This window comes from Carassius carassius, chromosome 25 (assembly GCF_963082965.1).
Source record: "Carassius carassius chromosome 25, fCarCar2.1, whole genome shotgun sequence".
In the NCBI taxonomy this organism is placed as follows: domain Eukaryota; kingdom Metazoa; phylum Chordata; class Actinopteri; order Cypriniformes; family Cyprinidae; genus Carassius; species Carassius carassius.
Genome location: NC_081779.1, coordinates 12,106,966 through 12,124,704, shown reverse-complemented (window position 1 = coordinate 12,124,704; position 17,739 = coordinate 12,106,966). Strand labels below are relative to the sequence as shown.

General features: G+C 40.3%; 1 protein-coding gene across 3 annotated transcripts in view; it reads right to left on the bottom strand.

Annotated features, from left to right (window-relative positions):
* LOC132104203 (nuclear pore complex protein Nup153-like) overlaps positions 1 to 16,912 on the bottom strand; it is a 19,321-nt gene extending 2,409 nt beyond the window's left edge. Inside the window, exons 1-19 of one of the 3 annotated variants that reach the window (XM_059509493.1) lie at positions 16,756 to 16,912; positions 9,399 to 9,612; positions 8,987 to 9,271; positions 8,723 to 8,856; positions 4,963 to 5,091; positions 4,735 to 4,851; positions 4,497 to 4,541; positions 4,337 to 4,390; positions 3,667 to 3,804; positions 3,295 to 3,347; positions 3,060 to 3,180; positions 2,826 to 2,975; positions 2,593 to 2,691; positions 2,436 to 2,517; positions 2,256 to 2,354; positions 1,580 to 2,161; positions 1,283 to 1,480; positions 283 to 1,176; positions 1 to 194 (exon numbers count right to left, since the gene is read on the bottom strand). The exon at positions 1 to 194 is cut by the window's left edge and continues 154 nt beyond it. In XM_059509493.1, the coding sequence (XP_059365476.1) occupies positions 1 to 194; positions 283 to 1,176; positions 1,283 to 1,480; positions 1,580 to 2,161; positions 2,256 to 2,354; positions 2,436 to 2,517; positions 2,593 to 2,691; positions 2,826 to 2,975; positions 3,060 to 3,180; positions 3,295 to 3,347; positions 3,667 to 3,804; positions 4,337 to 4,390; positions 4,497 to 4,541; positions 4,735 to 4,851; positions 4,963 to 5,091; positions 8,723 to 8,856; positions 8,987 to 9,271; positions 9,399 to 9,612; positions 16,756 to 16,833 (3,666 nt within the window). In that variant the 5' untranslated portion in view covers positions 16,834 to 16,912. Of the gene's footprint in view, positions 195 to 282; positions 1,177 to 1,282; positions 1,481 to 1,579; positions 2,162 to 2,255; positions 2,355 to 2,435; positions 2,518 to 2,592; positions 2,692 to 2,825; positions 2,976 to 3,059; positions 3,181 to 3,294; positions 3,348 to 3,666; positions 3,805 to 4,336; positions 4,391 to 4,496; positions 4,542 to 4,734; positions 4,852 to 4,962; positions 5,092 to 8,722; positions 8,857 to 8,986; positions 9,272 to 9,398; positions 9,646 to 16,755 lie in introns of all 3 variants that reach the window. The other 2 variants (XM_059509491.1, XM_059509492.1) reach the window with 2 other exon arrangements.
* Between the last annotated feature and the right edge of the window lie 827 nt (positions 16,913 to 17,739).

Genomic DNA, 17,739 nt, shown 5'->3' with positions numbered 1-17,739 from the left:
AAACATGAAAGTCTTTGCCACGGTATGATCAGTGGAGGTATTCTGGCCAAACACAAAGGTACTCGAGGGAGCAGGTGTGGGAGTCAGGGAAGAGGTAGAGGGAGTGCCAAAAAGGCTGGGAATTGAGCTGGACGAAGCTGGGGTGCTTGAGGAGTTGGCCATGAAGCCAAAAGGGGGCTTTGGAGCAGATGTTTCTGGAAAACACAGTCGTACAGTCAAACGGAGGTATTACTACAACATAAGGAAAGCCATCAAGAAATTAGAAAAGACCCCTCCACTTACCTGTCATGCTCTGTCCAAAACTAAATGACGGTTTTGGGGCTTCTGCTGAATCAGCAGGTTTCCCAAATGTAAGTGTAGGCTTGGGGAAATCTTTTGGAGGGTCCGGCTCACCAAAAGAGAAGCCCAAGGTTGGTGCCGGTTTGTCAGCTTCCTTGGAAGCACCGAATAAGAATGCACCGGAGGGTGCAGAGGTGTCCTTTTTCTCTTCTGTTTTTCCGAAGGTGAAGGTGGACGTCACTAGAGTTTGCTCTTTCGTTGATGGTTCCCCAAATTTCAATGCAGAAGATTCAGCTACTAAAGACTTGCCAAAAATAGGAATGACATTCGCTGCCGTCATTGTTGCAGTGGTCGAAACTGTTTCTGAGGAAGCAGGAGCATCATCTTTCTCAGCTTTTGATGGGGGCACAGAAAAACTAAAGGATGAATCTGAGCTTCCTTTCTCACTGGGTTTAGCTCCAAACAAAAATGCTGAGTTTTCGGAACCAGAAGCTTGAGAGCTGAAAGTTATTCCACCATCACCAAATTTAAATCCTGTACTAGAATCCTGAGATTTAGTCTTTTTTTCAAGCGAGTCATCTACGGATCCACCAAATGTAAAGCCCTTTGACAAGCTCTCTGTTTTTGCTGTGGATTCTGATGAGGCACACTCAAGTGTGACCCCACCAGAAGCTGCATCCGAGGATAAGCCTCCAAATTTGAAGCCCTCCGATTTTGAGATTGAGTTGGAGGACCCAAATCCAAATTTAAATCCACTTGTGGTGGAAGTAGTATCTGAGAAAGTGCCTCCAAACTTCAGTCCAGCAGAGGTTGAGTACGTAGAACTGGTACCAAACTTAAAACCAGATGAACCTGATTCTGTACTGTTGGACTGAACGCCAAATGATGAACTAAAACCTGAAAAAGAAATGAGAATTCTGGTCATCAGCCTGCTCCTACAAAACAGTAAGCAGCTGCTTTGAAGTCTCCTGACTAATGGAAATATCATTGCAAGGCACTTTACCTTTGGACTCTATTTTAGCTCCTGGTTTTGCTGACTGGCAAGCCACACACTGCTGGTCCTCTGCCTTATTCTGAATACAGCACACCTCACACTCCCAGCTCCCCTCAGGTTTCTTAAACTTCTCCCCGAATCCTATCAAAGGCGCAGCAGTGCTTGCAGGTGCAGAGACTGTAGTCGAGACCGCTGCGGCTACAGCTCCTGTAATAGACCGAGTAAGACATGACGTATGCAAATATTTTTTATTTATTTCTGGGCATTAAAATGTTTTAAATCTTAACCGCATTACTAAAACTTTACCAGGTTTAGAGCTCTGACAGGCTACACATTTCACATCCTGTGCCTTGTTTTGAACCATGCATACATCACATTCCCAAGACCCCTCTGGCTTCTTAAATTTGTCCCCAAATCCTAACAGTCCAGTTGCTGAAGAAGCAGTTGTTGTTGCTGTGGTGGTTGCAGAAGAGGTGGCAGAGAGAGTGGACGAGGCTTCAGAAAGAGCTGGTAAAGTCAGGCTGGATTTCACTCCAGTCCCTGGTTTGGATGTGTCACAAGCTACACATTTAACTACATCCGGTTTGTTCCTGACCAAACATGTGTCACAGTCCCAGCTACCAGCTGGAGGAGCGAAGAGGGAGCTGATGCTTGCAGGAGCTTCTGTGGTTTTACGGTCTGATTTAGAGGCAGAGTCTGTGTTGGGTTGCGGTGCAAGACAAGCTACACACGTCTTGTCCGAGGACTTGTTTTGCAGTAGACAAGTGCCACAGCTCCACGACCCTGCAGGTGGCCTGAACTTGTCCCCAAAACCCGAAAGAGGAACAGAGGATGTTGATGTAGACGGCAAAGGTTTATCAACTGCATTCTGAGCAGGGGATGCAAATCCTAAAAATAAGAAAAGGGTAAATGCATGCAAAAAGCAATGGCCTTCAAAAAATTACAAGTAAAAAAAAATAAAATCAGGAAAAGCCAGTCGTACCAGGTCCCTTAAGTATATCCAATACACTGCCCTGTTTTAAAACCTTTGCAGGTTTGAAGGGCCCTTCAAACTCCTTTTCTTCACTGGCCACTGATTTGACTGCAAAACATACGGAGTGGTAGTAAATACTATAACATTACTTCAATTGAAAATACAACTGCTTTGTAAGTCAAACCTTACCTGGTGCTACTGTTGGAACAATTTTCCCATTGGAGTAAGAGGGGCCCATCTTCATAGTAGGCGCACTGAAGGTGAATCCAGACTGCAGGGAAGGATCATTATTGCATTTCCTTGTTTTGTATTAAATGTAAAGAGTACGAGAACAAAGAAGACCTACTGATGGAGAGAAAGTTGGAGGACTGGCAGCTGTTGCCTTGACGATAGGCGAAGAGAATGTGAAGGGGACAGATGGTGGTGTGGATGGTGCAGCTGGCTCCTGATAAAACCAATAAAAATGGCACATTACAAATACTCGTCCACCATAACTGCTATGAACCTCTGTCAGCTTGATAAGCCAAGACAACAGCAGACAGAGGGCACAATTCTAAAGGGTCAGAGGGGAGGTAATACCTTATATGCTGCCGGTTCCTCAGAGGCAGTTGCAAATGGTTTAGTACTGGAGGTGAGCGATAAGGTGGGGGTAGGAGAGGAGAAATTAAATGTTGGCAAAGTGAAATTGCTGGGAAGAGAGGCAGGGGGCAGGTCTGGTTCCTCGGCAAACTGAAAGGAGAACAGTTTACATGAGGATCAAACCATTCCGTTGGACAGCTTCAAAATAAGTTCTACTCTACTCAAGTCTCTGACCTCATCGTCAGGTTTTTTGGATGAAGGTCTGATGGCCCTATCCCTCTTCATTTTGCCCCCTCTAGAACCAGCGCTACTGACTGCAGGCGTGCTGGACAAGGGGTAGGACAAACTGCTTGTGCTGGGACAAACAAATTGATGGACTGAGTACATATGCAAGTGAAGCCACTAACAGTTCTCCTTGTCCCATTAAAAAAAGAATAGAGAATCAAACGATCAAATTATTCACTCTTACCTGGGAGAGGGAGCCTGGACATGATCTGAAATGGGAGGGGATTGTCTTACCGGCTACAAAAGGCAGAAAAAACAAAAGTTAGTTCTCTGGAAGAGCTCAAAATGCAGACTTGCTAAAATCCACTTTATTACAGTGCTTGCAGTTTTTGTAGACAGTTTCAGCGTTAGGTGGACAATGTACATTACGGTTTAGAAGTTTGGGGTGAGTAAAACGTTATTAAAATTTTTTTTTGAAAGAAAAGTCTTCATGCTCACTAAGGCTGAATTTTTTTTTAAACAGTCAAAGAGTCAAAATTTACCATTCATTACATTTGTTTTATATAGTCATATGGTGAAATTTAATGCAGGATGCATTGTTAATTATTGAACTCACAGTCTCCCTGTTATTTTTCTCCACTCTGTTCACTCCACCTGGGGTCAGTGATGGTCTAAAGGATACCGAACGGTTACCAGACACTGCAGCAGCTGCAGGGACCACCAGCTTTTGCACAGGAGGGACTGACGGCTCCAGCTGTGTGTTGAAGGAACAACATTACAAATACAGCAGACAGTTCCCTACACCACTGTGCAAAGGATACTAGGCTATCCATTTTCTGGAGATATATGTGTGTGCGCGCGTGTGCGTGTGTGTGTGTGATTACCCATACAGCTATTTTATATTTCTACATCCAAATTTTCAAGTGGCATGCACACGTCTGCTTTGATTAATCAAGTGTGCCCACTTGAACTGCGAAACAACAATCTTACAGCCCAGGATATGTTGGATTATGGACATCTGCCACAAATGGTTATTACAGCCTTTAGGTTTCTAGTGTTGGGTGAATAGGCACATTGTTTGGGATTAGTAGCCAGCTGCCACATTTGTTCACAGTTAAAGACGAGCAGCAGAAGCAAAGTAAAAGTTGCCAATTTTACAAGATGCACTAAGGTACAGTTATAAATTGTTTATAAGCATGAAAAAAAGTGTTTTTTTTCCCTACACATCCAAGATAGACCCCGATTTTAATCTTACACTTCAAATTCATAAATAGCTGTAGACTCACCCTTTTCCTCTTTGACTGAAAATTTGAAACGTCAAGGTCTGTGTGATTCAGTGACTGAAAAAATAAAAAAGGAAAGTTTAAAGACTGTATGGACTGAAAACTCAATAGAAGTGAATTTCAAAGTGTTGCAGAGTAAAAACTACCATGACTTGGTACTTACAGCTGACAGAGGTGATGAAACTGTAGACGGAATTCTTTTTGCATCCTGCAAAGTTACCAAAACATGTTTTAAAATGAAATGCTTTTGTTGCTTTTTCCACATCTAAGGATTCCACATCTAAATCTATTTGTTCAATTTTAAACTCTTTCTTTCTTCTACAGGCTTAGTAACACTGAAATGTTTTATTTGATTTAAAAAAATGTATACCATAGCAGATAGCGACAGACAGTGAACTCACAGCAAGAGGACTGGACATGCGCTCCAGGGACTGTAGGATGCGTCTCGCTGTGGCACTGGTTACTCCACAGGGTTGAGCTCCAGCTGGCTTTGCCTTTATCTGTCTCCTAACGGGAGGCTGAGCAACCACAGACCAGATTTTACAATTTTATAAAAGTATAAAATGTAATATGAAATAATAGTACTGGCCTATGAAATAAGAGTCAATCATTGGCATGATTGTTCATACCTGGTAAGGAGTAGCTGGGCGCGAACGAGCCGATCTCATCGCAGCAGCTCCTCCATACGTGGTCTTTCCTGGGTAGAAGGGTGAATCCCCCAACTGACTGGAGTTCAGCACTGAACTGCTCAACACTGACTACAAGAGAACAAGCATGCCTAGCATTAACCTCCATCTCAGTAACGCGAGTAGTCATTAGTCATCTGACAAGACAACTTGGACATTAAAGGGAACCTAAAAAGAACACTGATTGCTCTTATTCCAAATTATACAACACTGTTCAAAAGATTTGTTGAAGTATTTTATCCTCATCAAGCCTGCATGATTAGACTTAAAAAAATAAAAACAGAAATATTGTGAAATATAATTTTTTTTTAAAACATTACCAGTTTTTAATGTTAATGTTAAGATATGCTGATTTGGTGCATTTCATATTATAAAAGATGGAAACAGTAGTGCTGCTTAATACTTTTGTTATTGCAAAATGCAACCATTAGGTCACAGTATAGAGCTATGTAAGGCCACAGATTTTAAATAACTGAAATTCCACTTAACATCAGTCAGTCAAGCATTATAATATAATATGCAGGGGTTAAAGTAGAAAAAAATCCTGATTTTTTTTGGGGGGGGGGGGGGTGGAGAGAAACTGCATAGACGGACTTACTTCAAATATTGACGATAATAACAAACACAGTAACAAGAGCTTAAAGTGCTTTAAAAAACTGATGAACTGAGACGGAGATAGACATGACTCTTCAATGATTATGCTTTGTACCATTTATTTAAAAGTACTATGTCAAATAAAGTGTTTTCTTCTAAACAATTACAAGTGCTTAAAAGTGCTTAAATAAGTGCTAAAAAGTGCTAAAAAAACTGAACTGCTAAACTTAAGATTACAGTCGTGGTCAAAAGTTTTGAGAATTACATAAATATTGGAAATTGGAAAAGTTGCTGCTTAAGTTTTTATAATAGCAATTTGCATATACTCCAGAATGTTATGAAGAGTGATCAGATGAATTGCATAGTCCTTCTTTGCTATGAAAATTAACTTAATCCCAAAAAAACCTTTCCACTGCATTTCATTGCTGTCATAAGGACCTGCTGAGATCATTTCAGTAATCGTCTTGTTAACAAGGCTGGAGATCATTATGTCAGGCTGATTGGGTTAGAATGGCAGACTTGACATGTTAAAAGGAGGGTGATGCTTGAAATCATTGTTCTTCCATTGTTAACCATGGTGACCTGCAAAGAAACGCATGCAGCCATCACTGCGTTGCATAAAAATGGCTTCACAGGCAAGGATATTGTGGCTACTAAGATTGCACCTAAATCAACAATTTATAGGATCATCAAGAACTTCAAGGAAAGAGGTTCAATTCTTGTAAAGAAGGCTTCAGGGCGTCCAAGAAAGTCCAGCAAGCGCCAGGATCGTCTCCTAAAGAGGATTCAGCTGCGGGATCGGAGTGCCACCAGTGCAGAGCTTGCTCAGGAATGGCAGCAGGCAGGTGTGAGCGCATCTGCACGCACAGTGAGGAGAAGACTTTTGGAAGATGGCCTGGTGTCAAGAAGGGCAGCAAAGAAGCCACTTCTCTCCAAAAAAAACATCAGGGACAGATTGATCTTCTGCAGAAAGTATAGTGAATGGACTGCTGAGGACTGGGGCAAAATCATATTCTCCGATGAAGCCCCTTTCCGATTTTTTGGGGCATCTGGAAAAAGGCTTGTCCGGAGAAGAAAAGGTGAGCGCTACCATCAGTCCTGTGTCATGCCAACAGTAAAGCATCCTGACACCATTCATGTGTGGGGTTGCTTCTCATCCAAGGGAGTGGGCTCACTCACAATTCTGCCCAAAAACACAGCCATGAATAAAGAATGGTACCAAAACACCATCCAACAGCAACTTCTTCCAACAATCCATCAACAGTTTGGTGAAGAACAATGCATTTTCCAGCACCGTGCCATAAGGCAAAAGTGATAACTAAGTGGCTCGGGGACCAGAATGTTGAAATTTTGGGTCCATGGCCTGGAAACTCCCCAGATCTTAATCCCATTGAGAACTTGTGGTCAATCCTCAAGAGGCGGGTTGACAAACAAAAACCCACTAATTCTGACAAACTCCAAGAAGTGATTATGAAAGAATGGGTTGCTATCAGTCAGGATTTGGCCCAGAAGTTGATTGAGAGCATGCCCAGTCGAATTGCAGAGGTCCTGAAAAAGAAGGGCCAACACTGCAAATACTGACTCTTTGCATAAATGTCATGTAATTGTCGATAAAAGCCTTTGAAATGTATGAAGTGCTTGTAATTATATTTCAGTACATCACAGAAACAACTGAAACAAAGATCTAAAAGAAGTTTAGCAGCAAACTTTTTGAAAACTAATATTTATGTAATTCTCAACTTTTGGCCACGACTGTAGAAGTGAAATCAAGGCCATTATCACTTTTTTTCTGGGAAGTAACTCGCATGTTGATTCGAAACCGACAGGCTAGTTAACACTTTTTTTGTCTTCTGCCAGTTTTCTACACAGGGTGACCAGTGGCTGCGAAATTCTGAAAGACAAAACATGTTCTGCTATAAATGTGCACAAACTTATTTTTAATACAGACACGGTCAGTCATAGACAACTGTGTGTCAGCTGTAACAGTAGCTGCCGGCAACATCGCGGTAAGTTTGAGTGCACGGGCAGCGGCTCAATGACCGGAGTCTAAATCATGACGAGCAACCACTTTCTTACTGCTGCTGGCATACAGTAGCTTCCTCTAGTAAATTGTGCAGAAACAAGCCCCAGGCTCTCTCAATTTCTCTCTCAATTGCCAAAAAGCTCGCCATCTATACTTTCTTCAATCCATGCCCGGCGCCTTTTATTTTTGAGTCCTTTATCCATTGCTAGGTCATCATCCCCAGGCTTCATGAACTTGCGCTCCATTTTTTTTCCTCCGACAACGCTAACGTGACATTGACCCGGTCTATGTATTGACGTATCGGTGTCAATCATACTGTGTTGCAAGGACCCGCCCTTCTCTGCTTCTTATAGGCTTGTAACGTTAGTTAAAGCTGCGTTCCTCTCATATGATTGGTAGGTGAAATAAATTGGCTCGAAAATATTAAACCATGTGCAGGCTCTCAAATATTATTATTATTTTTTTCCCCTCACGGCCACACGCCGGAGATCCGGCACGGTGCCGGAATACTTTAAGCCCTGAATATGACAATCAAGCTTTATTTAAATGATAGAACTTTAGAAATAAAACTTGGTAACCATGTATGAATGCATATTTGTAATTTCAACTGAACTCAGGACTGGTGGTGGTGCTTAAGATATTGTTGGCCATTCAGTGTTTCTGTAAAAATCAAGTCTAAAAATCTAACAATAATTCTGATAAAATAATAATAATACTTCGAATTCTACTACTAATAACAATATAAAATGCACTAAGGATTAATGAGCTGCTGGATCCATGAATAATAATCACGTTGTCAGTGTTCACACTAAAGTTTACAGTACGTCATTAACTACGCTGCGCATCCATTGAGCTAAACTGGGAAGAAAGCACATCCCTTGACGGAGAGTGAAACACTGAAGCGCTCAGTCAAGAGTGCTGGCAAGTGAAAATATCTGCGCTAAAATTATACTTGGCCTCCAACTCGCACACTGGCGAGTAAAATCTAAGAATTTATTAGCCAATGGCTAGCGTTAGATATAATTTAGTCGCCCAGAGTAAAAATTTAGTGATTTACTCGCATTGTAGAGGATTGGACCTACTTACTGATGAGGAAGTGCCAAAGACTGACAGGTTGAAGGCTGGTTTTTTCAACCCAGAGTGGGCTGTCTGTGATCCACTGTGGGTGCGTTCTGTCTCTGGAGACCAAAGGGGTGGCACATTCTTCGATGTGGGCAAATCTGGAACAAGAGTAAGCTCTGCGCTTAGTTCTATCTATACCTAATTTAAGACTCCAATGAAACTTGACAATTCAAAAGCCTAGCAACAAAACTTGTCTATCGGTTTCTGCTCAGAAATGTGGTTGCTCACCTTTATCAGATGCACGTGACGAAAAGCCACTGGTAGTCGAGATATTGTCATCCTCATGCTGAGAACTGGAGTCCTTAATCTCTTTCACCAGGGAGAAGTTGGAGGTTACAGCGAAAGGGCTCCCTGAGAAGGGTGCTGTAGATGTGGAGGGCTGGGAGAAAAGGGAGCTTGTGCCACCTAATGCAGGGGAACCATCCAGAGAGGGGAAGTGCAGGTGAGTCCGATTGAGCGGGGGTCTCGAAAGAGCTTCGTGGAAGTTCCGTGACGCTCTAGTCGTAGATGGTTCTGAAAAAAGGAATTCAATATTTCAAGTCAAGAATGCAAGCAATGTTTAAAGTAGCCACCTACACCGTTTTCTAGGTTTTGGAATAGCACCTGTGCATATCTGTTGGACAGCACCTACTCATCATACCTGTGTTACTTGTGCTCGGCTCTGGAGAGTGTCGTCCATCTGGGAGTGGGGTGACTTCGTCGCTGCCATTAGGGGGAGGAGCCACGTTATTCCGGTCCACTCCGACTGCACCGGTATCACCCTCTGGAACTTCTCCATTTTTGAAGTATTTCTGCAGCCAGGAGGGGACTATGCTCTTCACTGTATCTGTCACTCGACTGATCAGGCCAGGCTGCTGCAGGAGCAAAAGGGACAACATTAGTATATCCTGCAGCAACAAAAAAAACCAGGATATACTTGAAACTCATTAATATAAATCCTTAATCTATAATAATGCTCCATCCCCTATAATTAGGGGTGGGAATCACAGGGTACCTCACGATACCAATAATATAACTATACAGCAATTCTGCGATAATCTATGTATATTGCTAGACAATCCTATAATTATACATAAAGATATCTGTTGAACTACAAAAAAAAAATTCCTGTGAAACTTATGTGCAGGTTCTCTCTCTCTTCATCTGCAAAAATGAAAATTGTAATTTACTCCCTCTCAAGATGTTTTAATCCTGAACGAGTTATGGCCTATTGCCATATCTATATTTTGTCCCATCCCTACCTAATATATAAAAAAGTCCAGTCCATGTTGTCACTTGTAAACGGTGATCGATCTGGTGATTTCTCTCCTAATTCAAACAAGATGACTTTCACTTGAAAAGCAATGTGTTAAGGATACAGGGCTCATATCTTAGCCAGAAGCAATGCATTGAAGTGAACAAGACTTTTACTTTTAACTTTTTCTGCCTCAACCAGTTGCTGATTTTATTGATAATTCAAAGGGGAAGTCGTGGCCTAGTGCTTAGAGAGTTTGAGTCCTAACCCTAAGGTTGTGGGTTTGAGTCTCGGGACAACAATACCACGACTGAGGTGCCCTTGAGCAAGGCACCAAACCCCCAATTGCTCCCCGGGCGCTGCAGCATGAATGGCTGCCCACTGCTCCGGGTGTGTGCTCACAGTCTGTGTCTGTGTGTGTGTGTGTTCACACTTTGGATGAGTTACATGCAGAGCACGAATTATGAATATGGGTCACCATACTAGGCTGTATGTCACTTCACTTCACTAAAAGGTTATTCTTGGTCTTATTTTTAATCCTAAACCTTTTAGATTTTAACAGCTGATACAAAAGTTCAGAGCTTCACTACCAGAATAAATATTTCCTGACAATATACTCACCCACGTCATCCAAGATGTTCATGTCTTTTTTTTTCTGTTGAAAAGAAATTAAGGTTTTTGAGGAAAACATTCCAGGATTTCTCCATATAGTGGGCTTCAATGGGGATCGAAGGGTTGAAGGTCCAAATTGCAGTTTCAATGCACCTTCAAATGACTCAATTAAAATGTATATACTTTTAACAAATGTTGTTTGTGTTTGGTTTTATTTTATTCTAGTCTTTGTGTGAAGCTGTTACTTTAGTTTTTATTACTTTTAGTAATGCACATACTCTTTTTAGTCTAGTTTTAGTCAACGTAAACTGATGACATTTAGTCTATGAAAATTCTATTTTAGTCTTTTTAGTAAGGCCATTCTATTTAACACAGTTAATATAGTAGAAGTACCTAGTAGTATAGACGAAACCAAAAATTTCAAACAAGGTTTTATTATTATATTATTACCTTATAGACTCAAGAATACATCCATTCCAGACACGGAAGACTATCTGATTTGAATTTACAACATTTATTTTACCAAACAAACATGTTAGGAGGTACACATACATTTAAATAAAAACTTGCAGATTTTTCTCCCAAAAAGACGAACCCCGGCTGGCCGGCCATAGGTCCCTTTCTCTGTGTCAAGGCTGATTTATACGCGACACATCCGCAAGTTCGCTTCGGTGAGCGCTGAAAATATGACATCATCGCTTTGTTGCCAGAAGTTCGCTTTGAGTTCACGCAAACTTACTTTGCGTGGTGGAGTGCACAGCATTTTTTTTTTTACTTTCTCCATAGCTCCGCATCCGAACATGCACGAGTTCAGGGCAATTCTAGCGGAAAATGCATATCTGTGCAGGCGTTTGTGTCAAACAGAAGCAGTTTAATGTTCAAACTCCATCAGGTGCTTTTTGACGGAGAAGGTTTTTTTTTTTGGTGCATAGTTTGTCCAAGGCTTCTTAATTGAAGCAAGTTTTATTTTTATTGTACAAAATAGAATAAGAGCTCATTTAGATATTAAATTATACACTACTTGCTTACAGTTGTTGTGTTTAATGCGAAATACAGCCAATAGTTTAAGATTACGTTTGTACATAAAGAAATCATTAATTCATCGATACATTCATCACAAGACTTGTACCACAAATGCTTGTCTTGCACTAGCTCTGCGATGTGCATCTACAACTTCACGTAGGAGAGGTCATGCATGGTTAATTCTTCGTCTGTGTTTTTCCGATTCAAAAAGGTAGGGTATGGCTCAACATTAGGGATGTTCATTTTAACCGGTTAACCAACCATTAAGAATTTTTATCAATTAATAATATAAGTTAAATGGTTTAAAAAGTAATTTATTCATTTATATTCAGTAATTGATAAATCTTTTAAAAAGGGCTTGCTGCATTTTAAAATAGGCTACGCTACAGGTATAAAAAAAAAAAGTCTACAAACGTTATAATAAACACTGTAAACGTAGCTATTTTAGTTCCCCTCACTCCACAACAAATCCTTCCAAATTCAATTAACAGTAGCCTAAAAAAAAAAAAAAAAAAAAAAAAAAACAAGATTAAAAAAATAGCTTATAAAGAAGTTATGGCAACATAAACAACAAGACAAAATTTAGGCTAAAACTAAACTGAAACCAACACTGGGTCTCTCATTCAACACAAAATCAAATGTTTCCGTATTCGCGATATATGTGAATGCATTATTATCTATTGTAGCCTACTTCACTCGCGTTCCAAAATGTTTTCCATAACATCATGGTGGTACCATGATAACACTTAACAGCACAGATTTTATTACACATTTAAACTGAGCAGGGTGTTTTTTTTCCATATGTTTGACTGGCTGCATTGTCAAAGTAGCAAAACTGCGCGCGCATGCAGGGCCAACAATCACTTGAACAGTGGAAGCTACTTTTTTTTAGTCATAAAGATAATCAGAATTGTAAACGGTTTGCCTTTGTGTATTCACAATAAAAACAAATCTTTGTGTGTAAAATAAGCCTAAAGAAAAATAGGATGCCACTTTCTGCCATGTTTCCTTTCGCGCAGCACAAAAATGAACCGAAACTGCGTTTTTTTTTTTTCATTTTCATCATTATTCAACTAAAAATATATTTATCGTATAGGTCTATTTATCCGCTATATATAGCCTAGCTTTATTATGTTTTTCTCTGCTCACAGAAGCGCTGCAGGTGCGTGTTGTGATATGAAGACCATGAAGCCACATGTTCTGTTGTTTGTTGCTTTTGCACATGTAAAATGAATCCACAGGAAACAAATGTTAGTATATTTAACAGGTCACAGACACGTATCCTTTTTAATATACTTTAACTCTGGTTTAAAATAATCTTGGCGGTTAACGGTTGATAATCAGTTAACGAGTGTCAGTTGTCAGTTAGGGAAAAAAAACGAAATGAACATCCCCACCCTACATCGCTTTACTTTTTTAGCAAACAGAGTTTCACATTCTTTGCATTCACTTTGTAAACACTTGGTTTGTACTTCTGCCTAAATAACGTGAGACGTTTCCAACGTGACTACGTAATGCTTGAAGTTGAGCTAGTGCAAGACGACCATTTGTGGTTAAAATGCGTTTGTTTTTTTTAATAGACAAGACCGTTATTTATTGGCTGGGATTGTGTTGCAACCTTTGAAGCTGCATTGAAACAGCTAATTCGGACCTTCAACCCATCAGTCCCCATTGAAGTCCAACATATGGAGAAAAACCCTGGAATTCTTTCCTCAAAAACCTTGATTTATTTTCAACTGAAGAAAAAAAAGACATGAACATCTTGGATGACTAGGGGTGAGTAAATTATCAGGAATTTTTTATTGTGGAAGTGTACAACCGTATTTTTCGGACTATAAGTCGCACCTGAGTATAAGTTGCATCAATCCAAAAATACGTCATGAGGAAAAAAACATACAAGTCGCACCGAACTATAAGTCGCATTTATTTAGACCCAAGAGAAAACATTACCGTCTACAGCCACGAGAGGGGGCTATATGCTGCTTAGTGTAGACTACAGGAGCACTGAGCAGCATAGAGCGCCCTCTCGCGGCTGTAGACGGTAATGTTTTCTGTTAGTTCATTTCTCTTGGTTCATGTCAAATTAATTTTGATAAATAAGTCGCACCTGACTATAAGTCGCAGGACCAGCCAAACTATGAAAAAAAGTGCGACTTATAGTCCGGAAAATACGGTAATCCTTTAAGCACTTTTAAGTAAAAACAGTTTTCCATGTTTCATGTGGCCTTCAACCGAGCGCCAACCTCCCGCTCTCTCTCGTGAGGCCAATAAGGAAGTGACTAAAACTGCAATTCATCGACTGGCCGCAAAAGGGAGTCAGTTCCATAGACTCCCCATGTTAAAATGCCCAACTTTACAGCAGGAAAAAACATGTTTACAGCCTGGTTCAAAAAATGATTTTGGTCTAAATAGCTAATTTTGCCCTTCATGACAACTTTGAGGGGGGTGAATTTTTTTATAACTCATCCGTTTAAATTATATTAAGACTTAAAGTTCTGCATAATTAAGGGCGTAGCCACTTGAGTGACAGGTGGATTGCCGCTGCTGACACTGCCGTCGTGCTAGGTGGGTGTGGCTTTAGCAACTAGCTCCCGCCCATTTTTGATTGTCCGGCAGAGTCGCGTGGTGACGCGCTGCCAAGATGGCGACGGCCCGCTCTACACACTTTAGGCTTCAAAAACACACTTCAGGAGACTACGGGTGACGTCACGGACACTACGTCCATGTTTTTATACAGTCTATGCCTTCAACTTATCTACTAAGCATGGAGCCAAGTTGCAAGGAAAGACATCATCCTAAACTTTGATTCATGAGTTAACATACTGCAGAAACAGTGCGACCCCCAAGGCTAGAGAGGGCCTGGATTTGAGAGCTTCAGTTGTCATCTAAAATGGGCCCTGGGGGCCAAATCACTGTGCAAGCACTACAGCCTTATTGTTCTCGAACTGAACTCCTAGGTTTGGATTCAGCAACACCACAGACTAGCTCATTGGCTGAACACTGTAAGCATGTGACCCTCAAGCAGGTGGGAAAGCTAAATGGTCCATCTGGCCTCAGCAGAAGAGCTGGGAGAGATTGCACAATCAAAACGGAAGGCCTTTAATGCTTATACATACTGATTTAAATATAGGCCAGAGCAAGAGCATAATTCATCTTCTTGCCTTACTAAGAAATCAAGAAGACTACATAAAGGATAAACTACAAACATTCAGCATGCACTCGGCATACGAATCCAGCTGTGTACATGGCTGGGGCCTCATGCATGAGCTCAGGGTTGCAACATAAGTCACTTCCTGTCAACAGTGCACACATGACGCTACCCAAGGTCAACATGGCCAATCAATACTACCAAAAATGTGTGGGAGAGCAGAGTTTCAAAGTGTACAGGAAGAACAATGACTTAAGTTCAACTACACTTTATACTCCACTCTATGACATCATCCAATCTAGTAAACACACCTGCGAGCTCAATTATCTCTGCACAGTGTTAAAATGCACATGTGTAACTTACATGACACACTTTGAAAAAGTTGTGATGTGATGAAATACTTCACTGAAATGGCTAAGACAGCATTTTTTATCAATACTACATGCAGTTTTAACTCATTTCCAGTGAGGTTCACCACAGAAGATTTGTACGTATAAAAATGCCACAGTACAGGAGCATTTCAAATGAAAGGTGAAACGCGAAAAAGAAATTATCAAACACAGCATCTAGAGTATACATTTTAAGATTTTTTTTTTGGGAGGGGGGGGCTTTCCAAGTGTGTGCAGCTTATGCAATGTCAGTGGGGGGGAAACGAGTAGCAAAATATATATATACAGTGTCAACAGAAAATATGGGCCTTTCCATGATTTTTAAGTTGCTAAACATTTAAAATGTAAATGCAATACAAAAGAACAGAGACTTCCAATTCCACTTTCTATGGCACAACAGTTTTAAATCACTACATCAGATCAGAATAGAAAACAACTAAAAAAAACATGAGTTTAGAATTAGAGACCAATGTTTTTAAATGCAGATACAAATTTTTATATATCTAATAACCATTATGCATTAACAGCTCCATTTGTTTCTTTGACAGAGTAACAGTTTAATCTTTAGACTAAAAATAAAAATATATGATTTTAACATTTTAACAAATTATGACAATTAGCGCTTTACCAAGTATACAGATCTCAGTAAATAAAAAACGGTATTTCCAATTATATCATTTCTACTTAATTTCTCTAAAACACAGGTCGTATCTCGCAAAAAGCAAAATGATATCAATATTGCTAAAGTTATTAGCCAAATATAGTCGAGCTTATGATTGATTTAAGATTAGTGAAGGACTAATTAAAATGTCTGTTCATAGAACATGGAATGACATTAATCCATGAACGTGCGTTAGTCACTGCTCTGTTTATCTTTTCATAAAGCAGCATGTGAATGCTTCCAGCTTACAGATCGCTCTGAAAACACGCCACGCACTCATCCCGCCTTTCTTCATGATGACAAACCTAATAACGTTACGTTAAGTACCTGTTCTTTCCGTATTTATGCAAAACATGTACCAGACTCGCTACTAGTCATATCAAATTGATCTTTAACCAAGTTTAAGACTTAGACATGAAATATAAGTACAGAAAACACTGCCAAAAGTGCTGTGGAGTTCTGGTTACCCACGTGTGGACCCTCTGAACGGCACAAAAGATGGGAGACGTGAGCTTCGAACGCATTTTATTTAGTGGGTAATCACATTAAAATGTTGTTATTTTAATTCAAATGTAAGTATTCTTGTATGACGACGGTGCAAGGCGCAGCTAACGGCTAACGGGTTGTGTTTTGAAATGCGTTCACGCGGTTGTCTAAAATTATTAAAAAATATTCAAATTTCACTTCTCTGACGCCATATTTTGAGCATTTTTCCTCACTTAACGGCTACGTCTCTTCAGTCAAATGAGTTAGCGGTATCGCGGTGACAATGTTGAGACCGTGTGCTGGAAGAACGTGAACAGGCCTGAAACAGGCCTCAAAACGTCTACTGCTTCACAAATACAAAACCCGCCGGCTAAACACCGGTACGCATTAAGCTAAGAACCGCTCAAATCCTTGCCGTGGCGACTAGAGTTTCGTTTTATTTACCTGTTTGCCTTTGGCATAAGGTTTTGAAGCGATGTGGTGTCTTCTTGATCTGATTTTCCCTCCTCCTGTCGCCGCCATGGCTATCTAGAATGCGTCTGCTCAGTTAGCGCTTCGCCGGATAGAGCTCCGCTGTCAGAGCGCAGCCCTCCAATATACCATCAGCCACTTTGGCGCTGTGGTTTATGGGAAATGCAGTTCGGACAGACACATGCGTTAGGTACTGACGTCAGTTTGTAGGTCAATCGGTTGTTATGAGTGAAATAAGGCCTGTGGCAAACATTACGTTAAAAGGATTTAATGTTGTGTTCTAGAAGATAAACTACACATTCGGTAGATCAAACATTAACTCTGAATTGAATCACAGACCTTATTTTTCCTCGTAATAACATAATAATAGTAACATTAATTACACGTATTTCTTTAAAGGCGCAATATGTAATTTTTCTGCTTTAAAAATAGCAGATATCACTATATCCATGTTATATATATTTTTTTGTTGTGTACTTACATTATCCCGACAGTTTCCACGAACTTTCAAATCCGGAGAAAATTATAGTTTAATTAGAAGACACAGCACGTTTCTTTATTTCCGTTTTGTCGCCCGTCTATGGCGTCATATAAAGTTTGACCCCTCTAGTTTATCTAACTTCCTGCGGAACTGCCAAATACAAAGGTGAACAGAAGCAAAGACGAGTTGAAGAAGAAAAAGTAGTAGCTAGCCTTGATCGAGACTATTATATTTTATATTTATATTGTTTATATTCGTATTTATACCTCAATCAATAAAGAAGCGAGACACGGGTAAATATTGGAGTTGCCTTTCCAAGATAGAGAGAGCTTCGTGACAAGCTGAAACTACAGAGAGATGCTTGCATTCTAATAAACAGGTATGCATCCATTCAGCTAACTGTATCTATCCGTATATTTTGTGAAACGATGATGTCTTGTGTAAAACGCAGACGGACTAGCTCTTATGTAGAGTAT